Below are 18098 nucleotides of genomic sequence, written 5' to 3' on the forward strand. Positions count from 1 at the left end.
CTCATTTCACTGATAAAGAAGGTTTCCTACTTAAATTCTAGAGTAGTAAACTTTTATTCATTTTGTGAAGAGACTGTATGTACTTGTAAAATCAAGTGGACAATAAGAAAAACTTACATTGTCCACTCGATAACTGTACCCTAGTTAAATTATGTTTGTGTGTTTGTATGTAAAATAGTAAAATATTCAGAACATAAATTTTATATTTGTTCAATTTTGTTTTATTACCTGAGTTGATAAGCAGAATATTTGGACAATTAATGACTGAGTCCATCATTTAGAAGTCGCTATAATCTGAATGTTTGTGTCTCCCCAAAATTCGTATTTTGAAATCCTAATTCCCAAAGGTGATGGTATTAGTAGGTGGGGCTTTTGGGAGGTGTAAAATTATGACAGTGGAACCCTCATGAATGGGATTAGTACTCTGGACTAAGACAGAAGGTAAATGAATAAGTATTTTTCAACATCTTTAATTTTACAAATATTTTAACAGATAAATCTAATAAAATCAAGATATAATCTTCCCCCTACATTTTTTCTTTTCTTACATAGAGACAAAATGCATTTTGCCTTCCTATGTATCCTATTTTATTATTATAAGTTTCTATAGGAAGGAAATGTACTAAACATAATTATTGCTAAACTCCAAATATCAGGACAAGTGCTGGGTAAGGAGGAGTGTATTTTTTTCAACTAGAAAATTAAAGTTTCCATTAGCAAGGCAAATTATAAAGCAAACATAAAAGAAAAATGTTCAAGGTCACCTTAAAAAGAAAGTATACTTCCTCAAGTCAAGCCTCTTAGTAACTTGATAGAGGTTATTTACATACCTAAATAAAGTATGTGAGTTGGAGGTGGGGTTTAATGGAAGTTTAGAAAAGGGTAGTTCTCAGAGCAAACTTCTGAGCCTTCCTTCCTCTAGCATTCACTGAACTATACTACACGGAGAGAGAAAAACCAAGGCTAAACAATTTGCCTATCTAGTAAAAAGCAGGTCTAAGATTCAAATGCACTAGATGGTTTTGCTTCACTGAAAATGTTGCATGGCTCCATTTAACTCATTCACTTAGCAAATTATTTATTAAATACCTTTTCTGTGCAAGGCATTTTGCCAGTGGCAATGGAGGATATAAGATGAATCAGACATTTGTGGAGTAGTGGAAAGAGATGTACTTTGGCTTCATACAGACTGGTTAGATTCCCAGATTCATAGATAAACTACTCTTACAGTTTTTAAGTCAGTAAAATGAGGTGGTAAAGAAAGAAAGAGGGAGGGAGAGAAAGAGAGAAAGAGAAAGAAAGAAATAAAAAAAGAAAGAAAGGCGAAAGAAAGGTATCTCCTAAGACCAGCACGCAAAAAGTGCTCAATAAATTTAGTTTTCCTCTCTTCAACTCCACTTGGAGGGGTTTTCTGTAAGGTAAGTGATCAAGTAAGTCTTCATAAAATGGGGAATGTTGCGATTGATTTGGGTCATGAGATGGGTTCTTGATTTGGACTGGCTGAGATGTGGGAGATGGCAAATGCAGTGACGTGTGAGGACTGTGAGTAGATCCTGTCTGTTGGAACATACAGGGTGGGACAGAACTAGAAGCCGTAAAGGTCACGTTGCCTGCCTACCTGCATAATCTATCTCATTCAGTATAGTGTCAGTTCCTAAAATATATAATATTAGGACACCAGCCTGAAATCAAGGCATCTTCTCTGATTAGATCTCTAAGGGGCAAGTTTTCCCATATTTTACTTGTATTATTGATTCATTTGCCACACTCTTTTCACTTATTCAAAGAATATCTAGCATTGCACTTAAAATCTAAGCGCTAGAATCTGAGGATGTAGGAATCAAAAGACACTGTCCCAGTTTCCTAGCAGACAGACATGTAAACAACTTAAATAAGCTCAGAGGTGACGGAGACATCTACAGCAACGCCAAGGAAGAAAGAGATTTTCCCTTGGGGCAGCTCAACCCTAAATTAATTATACGAAAATAGACACATTTTACAGACTGTAAAATTATACGCCATGCTTAAACATTTAAAAGAAAGAAATGGAAGGTTTTTTTTCACAGTGTCAAATGCAATGCTCATTCTAACGACGCTATACAGCCAAGCCCGCAGAAAAACAGTGAGGAAGCGTGATTGAGTTCTTACTTTGTTATCGTTCTCTGAAATCGGTCTTCCACACTGTTTCCTTAAAAAGTAGAAGGCTGTGGAAAGTATAGTCCGGGCTCTTCAAGGAACACGCAACTGGGGATACCAAGGAGAGAGCAGAACGCGGATACCGCAGTTTTCCAAGTGCTGTCCGGCCTCGCCACGTGGTAGATTTCTGGCAACTCGCCTCTCTTTCCTCAGGATTCAGAGGCGGATTCTAACGCCCTCTGGAGCCGTCCCTACTGACGTCACGAGCGCGATTCCAGTCTGTGGCCAATCACGCGGCCGGATTCTGGGGGAAGCCCGGGGCAGCGGCGGCAGCTGGTGCGCGTGCGCGAGGTCTCCGCGTGGCTATATAAACATGGCTGGCGTGGTCGCGCAGAGGGGCCGTGCAGAGCGCGCGTAGGGGGCTTTGGGCCGCTCTGGGTTTGTAGTTTTGAAATTTCTGGCGGGGGAATCCGCCGCGCAGAGTTTTGGTGGAAGGTGGGAGCCGAAGTGACGCCCTTCCGGGAGCCGCGCAGCCGGGCTCCGCTGCATCTGGTCGCGAGACTGAGGGGCCGGGTTGAGCCGGCGCACGTGTGAGCGCCGCTGAGGAAGCGGCGAGCGGCCGAGCAGGTGTGGCTGCCGGCGGGGCCGCGCGATCTGGAGGAAGGTCCGGAGCGCCGGGGTCCCGCTGTCCAGCCGGCGCCGGTCACTGACTCGTGTGGCGGCCCCGGCGCCTCTCCCTAGCGATGCTGTGGAGCCGGAACTGCACTGGAGTCGGCTGCCGCTTGTCAAGCGTCCCCTCGCCTGTGCTCCCGGAACGGCGGCGCCTCAGCTGCCGCTGATCCACCTGGGGATGCCCGCGGGCCTCACAGAACCGCCCGGCGCCGCTCCCCCAGCTGGTGTGGGCGCCTCCGGGACCGTGACCATGGCCCCCGCCGCGGCTCTGCCAGTCCGGGTGGAGAGCACTCCGGTGGCCTTGGGCGCCGTGACTAAGGCTCCTGTCAGTGTCTGCGTGGAGTCCACGGCGCCCCAGCCGCTGCGGTCCCCCGTGGGGACCCTGGTGACTAAAGTGGCTCCTGTCAGTGCTCTTCCTAAACTCAGCAGCGGCCCTCGTCTGCCAGCTCCTCAGATTGTCGCTGTGAAAGCACCCAACACCACTACAATCCAGTTGCCTGCTAATTTTCAGCTTCCTCCAGGTATGTCGCTCACCTTTTCCGGCTTATCCCTCGGGCCGGCCAGCGGTGACACGGGAAACGTCGCAGCCCGGGATTGCGCCTTCTCGCTGGGAGTTCTAAAAAACTCAGCCAAGGGAACCTTTCATAATCTTGACTTTGCGGGGCAGTGATTTGGCGTTACAGTCAAGATAGCATCTTTGAGTCCTTACTGCATAGTTTTTCTTTTCCTATTTAAAGAGAGCATCTTTTCCCTTAAGTGACACAGGAAAAGCTGGAGCAGCCTGTTCAGGAGGGCCTTTGAGGCACTGGCTCTTAGGTGCGGGAAGATAAGGAGTATCGCTAAAGTTTATTTTCATATGGAGAAAGGATCAATTTTTATATCCACACGCTTAGATTACTATGTTTAAAAAAAAGTGTTTTTAAAAGGCTCTTGTGTGTTAAGACCGAAAGTGAATTTTAAATTTAAACAAGCCTAAGTAAGTTTACTGCTTAGAAATGAATAACGTTGCTTCCCGTACAATTTTCAGATGTGTGATGATTGTAAGTAACTTTGAGTTAGAAGGAGCCCTTTCACAGGGAGCAAATGCCAGAGTTGACAGGTCCGAGCCATGAGGTGGTTATTTGTGAAGCATTGTGTGAATGCTACCGTTGATGAGCCTGTGACTACTTTTTATACTAGAGTGTACTCTGTGGGGCTGTTTTTCACGACTGAGACAAAGGTTTTGCTTTGTGATCATTTGCATATTGTAAATATGCAGAATGGTGTTGGAGTGTCTACCTTGTTTTCTTTCCTCAAATGAAAGTCACTTGGAATTTCAGTGGGGAAAAAAAGCACGTGTTATCTTCTTTGGAAAAAAACTCTACTCATAATTTGATTATTTTCTATGTATTTTGCTGAGCAGCAATGGGAACTCTGACCCCCAAAGGTGGTAAAGAAGTGGAAGCATTTGGTTCACGTGATGTCAGTTTCCCCTAGCAAAATGAGGGTGCCTCTTTTGTACCTAATGTTCTGTTGTAGCTGTGTTTTAGTTTTGTATTGTACACGAGGTACCTACACTTAAGGCTGTGTGCACCACTGGATACATTTTCTGCTGGCTCTAAATTGTCCTCCTACATGCACTCTTATAAAGTAGCTATGAATGTGTTTGAATGAAATTACTCCTAATTTGTTAAAAACAAAATTCCTATCTAGTCAGTGAAGTTGGTTTAGAAACAATCAAAAAAGTATTAAGAGAGAAGAACTTTCAGGAGTGGAAACTTGCTGGTAAGTGGGAATGGATCATTTATTGAGGGCGTACTGTGCTAAGCACTTTTTTAAAAAATTGAGCTACAATTGACATACAACATTATATTGCTGGGCACTTTTCATCCATTATTATTTTTATACATTATTTATATTCTTTTGTTTGCTGGTCATAATAGATAGATAGCAAATAAGGAAAAAGGTCTCTGAGGGTAAAGAATTTGCCCAATGCCAGACAAGTCATAGATGTCACAGGGAATTTGAATTCAGGTCTGTTTAACTCTACTCTTTCCGCAACACTGTGCTTACCACTTGGTGTGTGTACAATATGCCTCCTTGCATAGCAATGTTAAAAGGCGATTTATAGCATTTTAGAACCTGATCTTTTTATTACACAGAGAAACAAAAACTGAAACTTGCTAGAGCAAAACAGCAGCAAACCGGGACCACAGCCTAAGTATGCACTACACTATAACTTGTTATGCTGTCGACCATGGATAAACTCCCACAAAAGAGAGGAGATAAATTGCCTTTAGTTGTTATTTAGAGAGGAGGTGAGAAGTTACCTTGAAGAGCAGCTTTTGGAATTTCTGCTGAGGTGTGGCAGAAGAACATACTCATATTTGTGCTCTCACAGATGCACAATAAGATAACCAATACTTGAGGAATGACACAGAAACACTGATTAAAATAACATTTTAAAAAGGTCTTGTTCTACTTCTTTTATATACTGAGGATTAGCAGAGGATTGCTCAAGGATGCTTAAATTACATAGGAGTCAGCTCTGATTTTCCCAAGGTAATGAATAAGTATTTGATTTCTCTTTACTTCAGAATTTCCTCTGTGAACAGAACTAGTTTTAAAAAAATATGCATATGCACCACAGGTTTTTCTAGGGAGCAGGAGCTGGAAACAAAAAGGGGGGCATTGTGAGGAAATGAAAGAAACTGTAGCAAAGCCCTGAAGATTATTCTGTTGAATATTTTTGGTAATCTCTTCAGTCTTCTTTTTTATGAATTTGTGGGATTTAGACCAGACTGTGGCTCTTTCCGTTTTTGCTATTCTGTGTCTCTTCTATAATGTATTTCAGAGTGATGAGTAAGGACTTGATTGCTTCTTTTATGTCATAGACTGTGCTTCATAAATTCTGCTTCTCAGTCTTACTATACAGAAGTTTGTGAAAAGTTGCTTGTGAAATGGTTCTGGTCCTTTTTCATCAACTCCTTCATGCTGAGACATGGTATAGGTTTTGCATTTCTCAAATTCCTGAATTAGTTCCTGGATAATCTTCGTGGTTCTTGTTTCCACCCTAGCTTTATCAAAGGAATATTACATGATCATCTGCTCCCACAGTTGTAACAGTGCTCCTGGACGTCATGAAATGAGAGGCAGTTGTCTTCAGTGTTCACCATATGCGCCCTCCACAGTTTGGATTTCAAAGGCTGTGAAGTCGCTTTAACTCATATTTGAGTTAGAAAGACTCAAAGGTTGTGGACCTTAAGGCATTAATAACAACTACCACCAATAACTTTAAAATTCATAAATTTGCTCATATTGTCTCATTTGATCCCTTTAACTGTCCTGCAAAGTAAGTATAAGTCTCTCAGTCCACAAACATGGGATACCTTTCCATTTATTTAGATGTTTAATTTCTTTCAGCAACAGTTTGTAGTTTCCACAGTATTGCTTTTGCACTTATTTTCTTAAATTTATTCCTAAAGTATATTATTTTTGATGCTATTGTAAATAGATTTTTTTTTCTTAATTCCATTTATAGTTAGTCATTGTAAATGTATAGAAATACAGTTGATTTTTTAAAATTGATCTTGTATCCTCTTCCTAGCTGAACTTGTTTATTAATTTTAATGGCTTTTTTCGTGGATTTGTTTGGATTTTTATATAGAAGATCATAATATATGTGGATAGTTTTACTTTCTATTCTGGATGCCTTTTATTTTATTTTCTTGCTTAATTTCCCTGGTTAGAACTCTCAGTATAATGTTAAATAAAAGTGATAATGATTGTAGGCATCTTTGTCTCATTCCTCATCTCAAATGTTCCTGATCTTAGGGGAAAAGCATTTAGTCTTTCACCACTAAGTATGGTGTTCACTGTGGGTCTTAAACCAACCTTGCATACTGAGATAAATATCACTTGGTCATAGGGTATAACACTTTTTAAATGTTGCTGGATTCAGTTGGTAGTACTCCGTTGAGAATTTTTGCATTGGTATACATAAGACATATTGGTCTCTAGTTTTCATGTGATGTCTTTGGTTTTAATATCAGGGTAATACCGACCTTACAGAATGAATTGACACGTTTCCTCTTCTGTTTTTTTTATTTTTTTTTGCGGTACGCGGGCCTCTCACTGTTGTGGCCTCTCCCGCTGCAGAGCACAGGCTCCGGACGCGCAGGCTCAGCGGCCATGGCCCACGGGCGCAGCCGCTCCGCAGCATGTGGGATCCTCCCCGACCGGGTCACAAACCCGCGTCCCCCGCATCGGCAGGCGGAGTCTCAACCACTGCGCCACCAGGGAAGCCCCTCTTCTGTTTTTTAGAAGAATCTGTGAAGGATTTATTTTTCCTTAGATGTTTGGTAGAATTCATCAGTGAAGCCATCTGGAACTGAGCTTATCTTGTGGATACTATTTTTGATTATTAATTCAATCTGTGTTTGTTAGAGATCTATTCAGGTTGCCCATTTTCTTAAGTTAGTTTTAGTAGTTTATGTGTTTCTAGGAATTTGTCAATTTCATATTATTTATCCAATTTATTGGTTTATAATAGGTCATAGTATTCTGTTATAATCCTTCTTTCTGTAAGATTAGTGGTCATATCCCCTCTTTCATTCCTAATTTTAGCAGATTGAGCCTTCTCTCCTTTTCTCTTAGTTAATCTAGGTAAAGATTTGTCAATTTTGTTGGTCTGTTCAGAGAACCAACTTTTGTTTTGATTTTTCTCAGTTGTTTTTCTATTCTCTATTCTATTGATCCCTGCTCTAATCTTTATTAATTTTCTTTCGTCTGCTTGCTATAGTTTTTATTTTGCTTTTTTCCCCAATGTCTTAAGATAAGTTATTAATTCAAATAATCGTTCTTTTCTTTTATTTTTTTTTGAAATGCAAATATAATAATGTCTCTCCTACTTGAAATCCTTCAGGGCTTCCCACATCTCCTCAGATCTTTTTTTTAATATATAAATTTATTTATCTATTTTTGGCTGTGTTGGGTCTTCATTGCTGCACGCGGGCTTTCTCTAGTTGCGGCAAGCAGGGGCTACTCTTCATTGTGGTGCGCGGGCTTCTCATTGTGGTGGCTTCTTTTGTTGCAGAGCACGAGCTCTAGGTGCACGGGCTTCAGTAGTTGTGGCTCGCAGGCTCTAGAGCGCAGACTCAGTAGTTGTGGTGCACGGGCTTAGTTGCTCCATGGCATGTGGGATCTTCCTCGACCAGGGCTTGAACCCGCGTTCCCTGCATTGGCAGGCGGATTCTTAACCACTACGCCACCAGGGAAGCCCTAATCCTTCTTTTAAAATAGAGGGATTTACAACAACAGTTCACTTGTGTACAACACAGGTTTGAACTGCACAGGTCCACTTATACTCAGATTTTTTTCAATAAGCGCATACTATGCTACTACATGAGCTGCAATCAGTTGAATCTGTGGATGCTGAACTTCAGATATGGAGGGCCAACTGTAAAGATACATGCAGATTTTCAACGGAACAGGGGTGTGGGGCGTCAGTACCTCCAACCCCCATGTTGTCTAGGGTCAGCTGTATAAATTTTCCTTAAACACTACTTTAGCTGCATCACATAAATTTGGGTATGTTGTGTCTTCATTTTCATTCATCTCAAAGTATAGTCCAGTTTCCCTTGACCAACTGGCTACTTAGCAGTAATTAATTTCTACATATTTGTGAGTTCCCCTAATTTCTTTTTGTTACTGATTTCTAATTTCACTCCATTGTAGTTGGAGACCACACATTGTATGAGTTCAGTCCTTTTAAATTTATTTAAACTTGTTTTATATCCTAGCATGTAGTCTATCCTGAGACTGTTCCACATACACTTAAGAAGAATGCTGTTGTTGGGTGGAGTATACTATTGATGTGTTTTAGGTATGGTTGGTTTATAGTGTTGTTCAAGTATTTGATTTCCTAGTTGATCTTCTACCTAGACATCTATCTTTCATTGAAAGTAGAGTGTTGAGGTCTCGCAAGTATTATTGTTGAATTCTCTATTTTTTCCTTCGTTTATGTCAACTTTTCTTCATATATTTTGGGCTTTGTTGTTTGGTGCATATATGTTTGTAATTGTTAAATCTTCCTGATCCATTGGCTGTTTTATCAATTATAAAGTACCCCTCTTTATCTCCAGTAACACATTATGTTTTACTCTATTATCTGATATTAGTATGGCCACTCCAGTTTTCTTACGGTTGCTGTTGGATGATATGTCTTTTCTGTCCTTTTACTTTGACCTTTTTAGTGTCTTTGAGTCTAAAGTGTGTCTTCTGTAGGCAGCATATAGTTGAATCCTATTTTATAATTGGGTGTGACACTTTTTGCCTTTTGATTGGATTATTTAATCCATTCACATTTAATGTTACTGATATAGTTGGGTTTAAGCCTGCCATTTACTTTTGTTTCTATATATTTTCTCTTATTTGTTCTTCCTCTGTTCCCTCTTTCCTTTGCATTAAGTGAATATTTTCTAGTGTAACATTTTAATTCCTTTATAATATTTTTTAAGAATATATATATTTTGGGCTTCCCTGGTGGCGCAGTGGTTGAGAGTCTGCCTGCCGATGCAGGGGACACGGGTTCGTGCCCTGGTCCGGGAAGATCCCACATGCCGTGGAGCAGCTGGGCCCGTGAGCCATGGCCGCTGAGCCTGTGCGTCTGGAGCCTGTGCTCCACAACAGGAGAGGCCATAACAGTGAGAAGCCCGCGTACCGCAAAAAAAAAAAAAAAAAAAGAATATATATATTTTTTAGTGATTGCTCTTGGGCTTACAATATACATCTTATTAGAATTTACTTCACATTTATATTAACTTGTTTCAGTGAGATGTAGAAACATTTTTCCTCTTTAGCTCATTTCCCTCTTTTTTATTTTTGTGCTATTATTGCTCTACATATTGCATCTAGATATGTTACAAACCCAACAATACCTTGTTATAATTATTACCTTATGTAATTACATGTCTTTTAAAGATGCTGACAGAAGAAAGGAGCACAAGGATATATTTGTAGCATTTGTTTTATTACCTTCTTATTTACCATTCCTAGTTTTCTTCATTTGTTCCTATAGATTCCAGTTACCATCTGAAGTCATTTCCCTAGTGCAGTACAACTTTGCTCCTGACCACTTTCTTTGTGTTATTGTTCACAAATATATTACATTTCTAATATGTTGTAGGTTCAAGAATACAATTATATATATTGTTCTATATAGTTGTTTTTTAAACCCATTAAGATAAAGCAGTAATATGCATATAAATTATATAATTAACTTTACCAGTGCCCTTTTCATGTGAATTTGAGTTGTTTCTGGAGTCTCTTGTTTTCAGCCTGAAGAACTTCATTTAGTATTTCCTGTCTGGTTTGTCTGCTAGCACTCAGTCCTCTAAGGAGGATGTCTTTTTTTTTACGTTTTTATTGGGGTATATTTGATTTACAATGCTGTGTTAGTTTCAGGTGTACAGCAAAGTGAATCTGTTTTACATATACATATATCTACTCTGTTTTTAGATTCTTTTCCCATATAGGCCATTACAGAGTATCGAGTAGAGTTCCCTGTGCTATACAGTAGGTTCTTATTAGTTATCTATTTTATATATAGTAGTGTGTATATGTCAATCCCAGTCTAGGATGTCTTTATTTTGTCTCCTTTTTTGACAGATATTTTCAGGGAATGTCTGCTTGTTGGTTGATAGTTGTTTTTTTTTGTTTTTTCCCCAGCAAGTGGAATGTGTCATACCCCTGCTGTCTGGCCTCCATTGTTTCTAATGAGAAGTTAACTGTTAATCCTATTAATGCAGTACTCTTGTACATTTTTCTCCTGGTGTTCTCAAGATTTTCTCTTTGTACATTTTTATCATATTGTGTCTTGGTGTGGATCTCTTTGCATTTATCTTACTTAGAGTTTGTTGAGCTACTTGGATGGATGTTTAGATTATTTTTCATCAAATTTGGGAAATTGTCAGCCATTATTTCTTTGAATATTTTTTCTGTTCCTATCTCTCTCTCTCTCTCTCTTTCTCTCCCCCCCCTCCCTCCTTCCCCTCCCTCTCCCACTCTTTCTGGTACTCACACTATGCCTACGTTGGTGCGCCTATCATTGTCCCGCGTTTCTATGAAGCTCTGTTCATTTTTCTTCATTCTTTTTTCTCTCAGTTCTTTGGATTGCATAATCTCTATTGAACTATCTTCAAGTTCACTGACTTATCTTCTGTTCATTCAAGTCCGCTGTTAAGCCTCTCTAGTGAAATTTTTATTTCAATTATTGTACTTTTTTTTTTTTTTTTTGCGGTACGCGGGCCTCTCACTGTTGTGGCCTCTCCCGTTGCGGAGCACAGGCTCCAGACGCGCAGGCTCAGCGGCCGTGACTCACGGGCCTAGCTGTTCTGCGGCATGTGGGATCCTCCCGGACCGGGGCATGAACCCATGTCCCCTGCATTGGCAGGCAGACTCTCAACCACTGTGCCACCAGGGAAGCCCTCAGTTATTGTACTTTTTAACTACAGAATTCCTTTTTTTGTGATATTTATTTCTCTAATGTTATTCTCTATTTGTTGAGATCATCATCATCATATCTTCCTTCTTTAAGCATGATTTCCTTTAGCTTCTTGACATATTTATAACAGTTACTTTGATGTCTTTGTTAAATCTAACATCTAGTCCCTCATAGGTGGTTTCTGTTGCCTGCCTTTTTCTGTGTCACACTTTTCTTTTTCTTTGTATGTCTTGTAATTTGTTAAGCAAAACTAATATATATATATATTTTTTCTTTTTTTTAAAGAAGATGTTGGGGGTAGGAGTTTATTAATTAATTTATTTATTTTTGCTGTGTTGGGTCTTCATTTCTGTGTGAGGGCTTTTTCTAGTTGTGGCAAGCGGGGTCAACTCTTTGTCACGGTGCACAGGCCTCTCACTATCACAGCCTCTCTTGTTGCAGAGCACAGGCTCCAGACGCGCAGGCTCAGTAGTTGTGGCTCACAGGCCTAGTTGCTCTGCGGCATGTGGGATCCTCCCAGACCAGGGCTCGAACCCGTGTCCCCTGCATTGGCAGGCAGATTCTCAACCACTGCGCCACCAGGGAAGCCCCAAAACTAATATAGCAAGTCTAGATACTGGTCTTTACTCCCCTGAGTGGGTTATTGTTGTTTGTTTGTTTATTTTTTTAAATGGCTGTGTTATTTTAGTGAAGTCTATTTTCCTCACAGTGTACAGCTTTGGGCATAAGCACAGCCACCCTGGGATGACAGTGGTTTTAGCAGGGCTCTTTTTGACTGTTTCTTTCTCTGATCTCTCTGTTAAGATTTCTGCTTCAGCTGGTGTCATGCATAGCTGTTAGGCTCCTCACTGCCAGCCAGTTACCCTCTTGTTTTCAACAGTGCCCTAGAGCCTAACTTCCTCCATAGTCTGATTCAATTAAATGTGGACTCCTTTACAAGGGGTAGTTTTTGAGGTCATTGCTTGAGGTTCTCACCCCAGAAGGACCCTTCTTAGTTGTTTCTTTATCTTGTTCTCTCTGATAAACTGGAGATATGCCTGTGACTTAGCTTATATCTGTCATGAAGATACCAGAAACCTTTTAATTGTTCTGTTGTACTTGAGAGTGACCTTAGCCTTGACCTTTCCCACACTCTGTTGGAAATAAAGTCAGTTTCTTTTGGGAGATGTTTGGAGCAAGTACCCAGGGCTGTGGCATGTTTCTTTCTGAGTGATATCCATGTTTTAGAAGTGGGATACTGGGCATGGTGGTAGCCTCTGGTCTTCTCTGCTTACCTCTTCCAGTGTGGGACCTCCACCCTATGAAAGAACTGGGGTGAGGGTGATTGGGCCCCAAGTATTCTCTGAGCCATCCCTGGGGTAGAGCCTTCCCTTTCTGAGTAGGGATGGGTGAAACAAGAAGCCTGGAAACTCTTGGATGCACTTATTTCAAATTTGTTCTCTTCTGTATGCAAGTTGGGGTGGCAGAGATGGGAAATGCTACTGGCCTGCTTCTCCCAGGGAGATACCATAGCCCTCAACTGGGAGTTTGGGAAAGACGGAGGCCTTATGTTGTCCACAATGCCTGAACTGAGAAGGGAGAGGGAGTGGGTCATGGTTCAGATGCCACAGATTCTTGCTGTTCTGAGTTTTAGTAGATTCTCTTTAATAATTGTCTAGTCATTTTCTGTATGCCTTAGGGCATTTCCAAAGACTTTAAATGGTTGTTTTTAAAAATAATTTTCACGTTATGCTTGTTTTGCTGGGGAGTGGCTTTATTGAGCTCTTCATGCTGCCATTCCAGAAATGGAACTCCAGCTATGAATATTCTTGTTTGTACCTCCTACTTACATGGACAACAATCTCTTTACGTTAGAAATACTGGGTTAGAGGGTATGCAAATTGGAACCAGTTTGGCACAATGTAGAGTTGAACAAAGCAGTTGTACCAAATTACACTACCAGCCTAAAGATGTTGAGAGTTTTTGTTGCCACACATCTCTCTAACACTTAATATTGTCACTGGACTAATTAATTTTTTTCTCTCTAGGTAGATATAAAGTGATATCTCACTGTGGTCTTAATTTACCTTTCCCTGTCACTGGTATCTGTGTTTCTTTTTTGCATTTTGGATATTTGTTCACTGAATATACGTGAACTAAAATTTTCTCCAATTTTTTTTTTTAGTTTATTTATTTTTAAAAATTTATTTATTTTTGGCTGCGTTGTGTGTTTGTTGCTGCACAGGGGCTTTCTGTAGTCGCTGTGAGCAGGGGCTACCCTTTGTCGCAGTGCGTGGGCTTCTCATTGTGGTGGCTTCTGTTTGCAGAGCACAGGCTCTAGGCACGTGGGCTCAGTAGTGTGGCGCACAGGCTTAGTTGCTCCACGGCATGTGGGATCTTCCTGGACTGAGGATTGAACCCGTGTCCCCTGCCTTGGCAGGTGGATTTTTAACCACTGCGCCACCAGGGAAGTCCCCAAATTTTCTCCAATTTTGTGGTTTGTCTTTTTACCTGAAGATGTCTTTTGCTGATCAAAAGTTTTTAAAATATAGTTGTATGTATCAAACTTTACTTATTTAAGAAATTTTTCCCTATCCCAAGTTCAGAATGACAGTTTTCTGCAGTGTCTAAAAGTTTAAAAGTTTTTAATTTTTATCCTTGTATCCTTAATGTCCTTGGGTTTTTGTGTATGGTGTGAAACTTTTCATCTTTTCCATTAGTTAATTGAGCAAGCCCTATTTATTGAATAGTAGCTCTTTTTCTCACTGATCTGCAGTGCTTTTAGAAAAATTTGATATGACGTATCTGCGGGCTATTTGGGGTCTATTTGGGAGTTTTCTGTTCTACTCCATTGGTCAGTTTGTGTAGTCTTGTGCTGTTACCATACCGTCTTACTGTAGCATTATAAATAGTTTGATGTCATGAGGAAAAGTGTTTTGCCTTCTTCAGGAGTATCTTGTTCATATGTTTAGACTTTTAATATTTTAAATAGCTTTGAGTGACAACATTTTTTCCATATTATATATCTTAATTAGTAGACATGGAATTCAGTATGTACTAACTAACCACTTATTCAGAACACTTTATAGCACTGAAAGAAGGGGAAGAAGAATATGTGATGATTATACTTTATTAGCTCACATTTTATTTTCTTTTAACTATAGGAACAGTTTTGATCAAAAGTAACAGTGGTCAGTTGATGTTGGTATCTCCTCAGCAAGCTGTAACAAGAACCGAGACCACAAGTAACATAACTTCAAGGCCAGCTGTACCAACGAATACTCAAACAGTCAAAATCTGTACAATGCAGGTAATGTACATTAAAGTTTTTTTCATCCTCCTTAGTTTTCCAGCAGTTATCCTCATATAAATTTGTATGTATTTGCCAGTAAAAATATAGAAGAGATGATTCTGCTCGACTTTTTGAATTAAGCTACTTTCTTTGAATATGTTAATTTAATCTAGGTGTTTGGTTTTGTCGTTTGGCAAAACTAATAAGTTAATCTTCGTACTCAAAGATTTTGTCGTCCTCAAGGGGATGTTCAAAGGGCTATGTGCATCTCTAAACAGGAAGAAAATAACCATTCTGCTTCAATTTTAATTTGTGGTAAAACATTAACACTACAATTTATAATATTCTTTTTTATCCATATCATATAGGAATTACCTTTAAAAAAATTAGAAATCTGCTGTAATATTTCATTAACTTGGCATTGTTAGAAGATGATTTATTTTACATACGTGATCATCTTTCTAGGTAACTAAAGCTTATCCTGTGCGTGCCAGAGTTAAAAAGTATATTTTTATGAGCATCTTTCTTTGGTTAAACAGAAAATGTGGAATGTAGTATAGTATTTTCTTGATGAAGCAGGCTCATCCTAATAAAAAGTTTCATTGTATTCTGTGGTAATATCATTCTTTGCCAGTTTCCCCCAACCCACTCTCTCATAATTTGATTCTAGGTTCTCAGCCAGTCATTTTCTCTATTTCTGTATCTGTCAATGATAGCTGCTCCTTCCCTTTCTTGTTTGCTATGGGTTGAGGAGATAGGTTAGCAGACTTTTGTTTATAATAATATATTAAATAAGAATCTAAGGGGGAGGGGCAAGATAGAGGTAGAAGATTAAGAGATACAAACTACTGTATATAAAATAAATCAGCTACAAGGATATATTGTACAACACGGAATATAGACAATCTTTTAAAAATAACTATAAATGGAGTATAACCTTTAAGAATTGTGAATTGACATGTTGTAAACCTGAAACTTATATAATACTGTACATCAACTATACTTCAATAAAGAAAAATGATAATTATGTGATGTGATATAGTTGTTATGGTGGGAATCACACTGCAATATATAAATATATCAAATCACATTGTACACCTTAAATTTACGCAATGTTATATGTCAATTATATCACAAAAAATAAAGTTTAATTAAAGTTATTTTTAAAAAAAGACTAAAAGGATACCAACAATAGAAATGACCAAAAAAAAAAAAAAAAGTATATGTTTTCTGTGTAAGCCAAAGAGTAAAATTCAATATTTTAATGCAGAAATACTGTGATATTTATCTGTTTAATCAGTTGCCTCTTTAGGAATAAGAAATGAGTGTCAACTGGCCAATTGACCACTTAGGTTAATAGTAGAAAATATGCATAAAATTCATGAGGTTATAAACCAGTTATAACAAAGAAGTTTGCTGTGGTAAAGTGTTTTGATGTTTGCCATAGTACCGATTAATTTTAAATTACTAATGCTGATGACTCTGTACTATCTCCCCTCCCCTCCAAGAATTCTAGTTCACAGTTAATCAAGAAGGTGGCAGTGGCACCTGTTAAACAACTGGCACAAATAGGAACTACTGTGGTAACCACTGTTCCGCAGCCTTCCCCAGTGCAAGTAAGTTGTGACTTGTGGCCATGTGCACACTGGTTATTTTCTCATCTTTTGTTATTATTTATTGTTAGCTATTTCCTGAAGAGAGCAATTCAATGATATATGAGGACACTTATTAAACTGGGAGCTGTTAGAGGTATGGGAAACACAAGATGAACATGGTGTATATTCTTGGAATATCAGATTTATTTGAATGTATTAAATTAATACAAATGCATCTAACGTTCATGTGTCACAGTGTCTAGAAGCAGGTGCTGGGACAGAATTTTGGTGTATGGGATATTTATTAGGGGTTCATACCTGTGGAAGGGAAGGAGAGTAAGAGTTTGAACTAGATGCAGGTCCAATAAAGCCTCAGCCAACCTGATGGAGAGCTTTGGAGCAAGTGTAGCACGTCAGAGTTGTCCCACTGTGTGCCAACATGGTTGGATGAGCCATAATTTCCCCTCTGTGATCAGTCATAGGATGTGGACTCTCCAGGGAGAGTTGTGCTCATGGGCAGGTAATTCTCTGTAGCTGAAGCAGACTCTGAAGGAGCTGACAATTGTCGTCTGTCTAAATAGCATTCCCAACAGCTAGGATAACACAAATCTCTCTTTGTGATGGTGTATCACAGTCTACTCCTTGAATTGCTGGGATTTACTTCCTCATATGTGTTGGAAACCAGCTCTCCTTGGATTTCTGTAGGTTTCTTCCTTGGAGAAGCAAAGAAGAGGTTAGTAGGATGAACTACAGTCCCCAGTGCTGCAGCTGATACCATCATTTCCTCCTCCACCATCCATTCTAGATTCCTCCCACACTCAACTACCAACTCTTCTGGGTCTTAAGTGGTAGTGTGATCAGACTTTTATCCCTGAGGGATCCAAGGTCCAAATTGCCACAGTCCTTTGAGGCAAGAGTTGTGTCACTTGTCCATTTATCATCACAATTGGGCAAGGAAATACCAAGAGGCACTTAAGTGGATCACCTGGATTCACTGCATAAACTCCTCTTGGCCTTCATTGTGTAAAGGCTACCCTACCTATTCCAGTTGTCAGGTCCGTTACCCCTGTCATGATAATGACTCTTCTCTTTCCTGTTGATCACTGGACACAGGGACCCTGAAGTGTCCAAGAGGCAGCCATGGTGTCTAGTTTATAGGGAGTGTGCCCACTATTGGCAGGAATGGGAAGCACAGGATCCCCCAGTGGATCTTTGGGAGTAATGGTAAGTGGAGCCATTCATCCTTCTACTCTTAGATTCCTTGGTTCTTCATATATTTGTCCTGTTGGGGACATAGTACCATATAGAATTTTTTGATTCAGTGAGTATGCACTAAGTCTTAGAAGATGGAGGATAGAATTCCATCTTCATAGAGTATTGTTTCTGAGTTTGCACTTCACCTGTGTTTTCTGCACGCTGTCCTAATACTTTACTAGGCAGGCAGCTTCTGGATCATGCCATATTTGATACAATCAGTGGATCCCATGGTCATGGGACCACTGTTGTACTTCCTTTGCTGTATAGAAGGTACATCTTCTTGAAGCATGTTATGTGAAATCCCATGCTGTGGATCAAACATGGTGTTTGGTGTTTCAGAATTACTTAACCGTATTACTTCCTCTAACAGAGATGGTGATCAGTGAACCTGATTTTAAACATAGTTTTTGTTGTTGTTGTATTGTTTTTGTTGTTTTTTTTTTTTGCTAATAATGGCTACCATTTATTGAGCACTTAATGTGTTGGACACTTTTTAAGTGCTTTACATCCCTCATCTCATTTCATTTCATCCTGTGACTATTCTGTAAGGAAGTGTTATCTCTATTTTATGTAGGTGAAAATCAGTTTAGAGAAGTTAAGAAATTTGCATGATTTCTGCTAATATGTAGCAAAGGGGGCATTTGAACCAAGGTCTCTATCTGACTCTGGAAACTCTATTCTTAAT

The 18098-nt window shown here is 39.5% G+C and overlaps 1 protein-coding gene across 4 annotated transcripts in view; it reads left to right on the forward strand.

Annotated features, from left to right (window-relative positions):
* Window positions 1-2504: 2504 nt before the first annotated feature.
* The window catches only part of TAF4B (TATA-box binding protein associated factor 4b), a 131657-nt gene continuing 116063 nt past the window's right edge, over window positions 2505-18098 (forward strand). For 2 of the 4 annotated variants that reach the window (XR_003437259.1, XM_027127653.1), the window contains exons 1-3: window positions 2505-3329; window positions 14434-14579; window positions 16070-16177. Coding sequence is in view for 3 of the 4 variants with exons in the window: in XM_027127653.1 (XP_026983454.1) it covers window positions 2987-3329; window positions 14434-14579; window positions 16070-16177 (597 nt within the window). In the remaining variant the exon portion in view is untranslated. The remainder of the gene's footprint in view (window positions 3330-14433; window positions 14580-16069; window positions 16178-18098) is intronic. The other 2 variants (XM_027127651.1, XM_027127652.1) reach the window with 2 other exon arrangements.

Source organism: Aethalodelphis obliquidens, unplaced genomic scaffold (genome assembly GCF_003676395.1).
Source record: "Aethalodelphis obliquidens isolate GAN/ISIS:26980383/991018 unplaced genomic scaffold, ASM367639v1 scaffold32, whole genome shotgun sequence".
In the NCBI taxonomy this organism is placed as follows: Eukaryota; Metazoa; Chordata; class Mammalia; order Artiodactyla; family Delphinidae; genus Aethalodelphis; species Aethalodelphis obliquidens.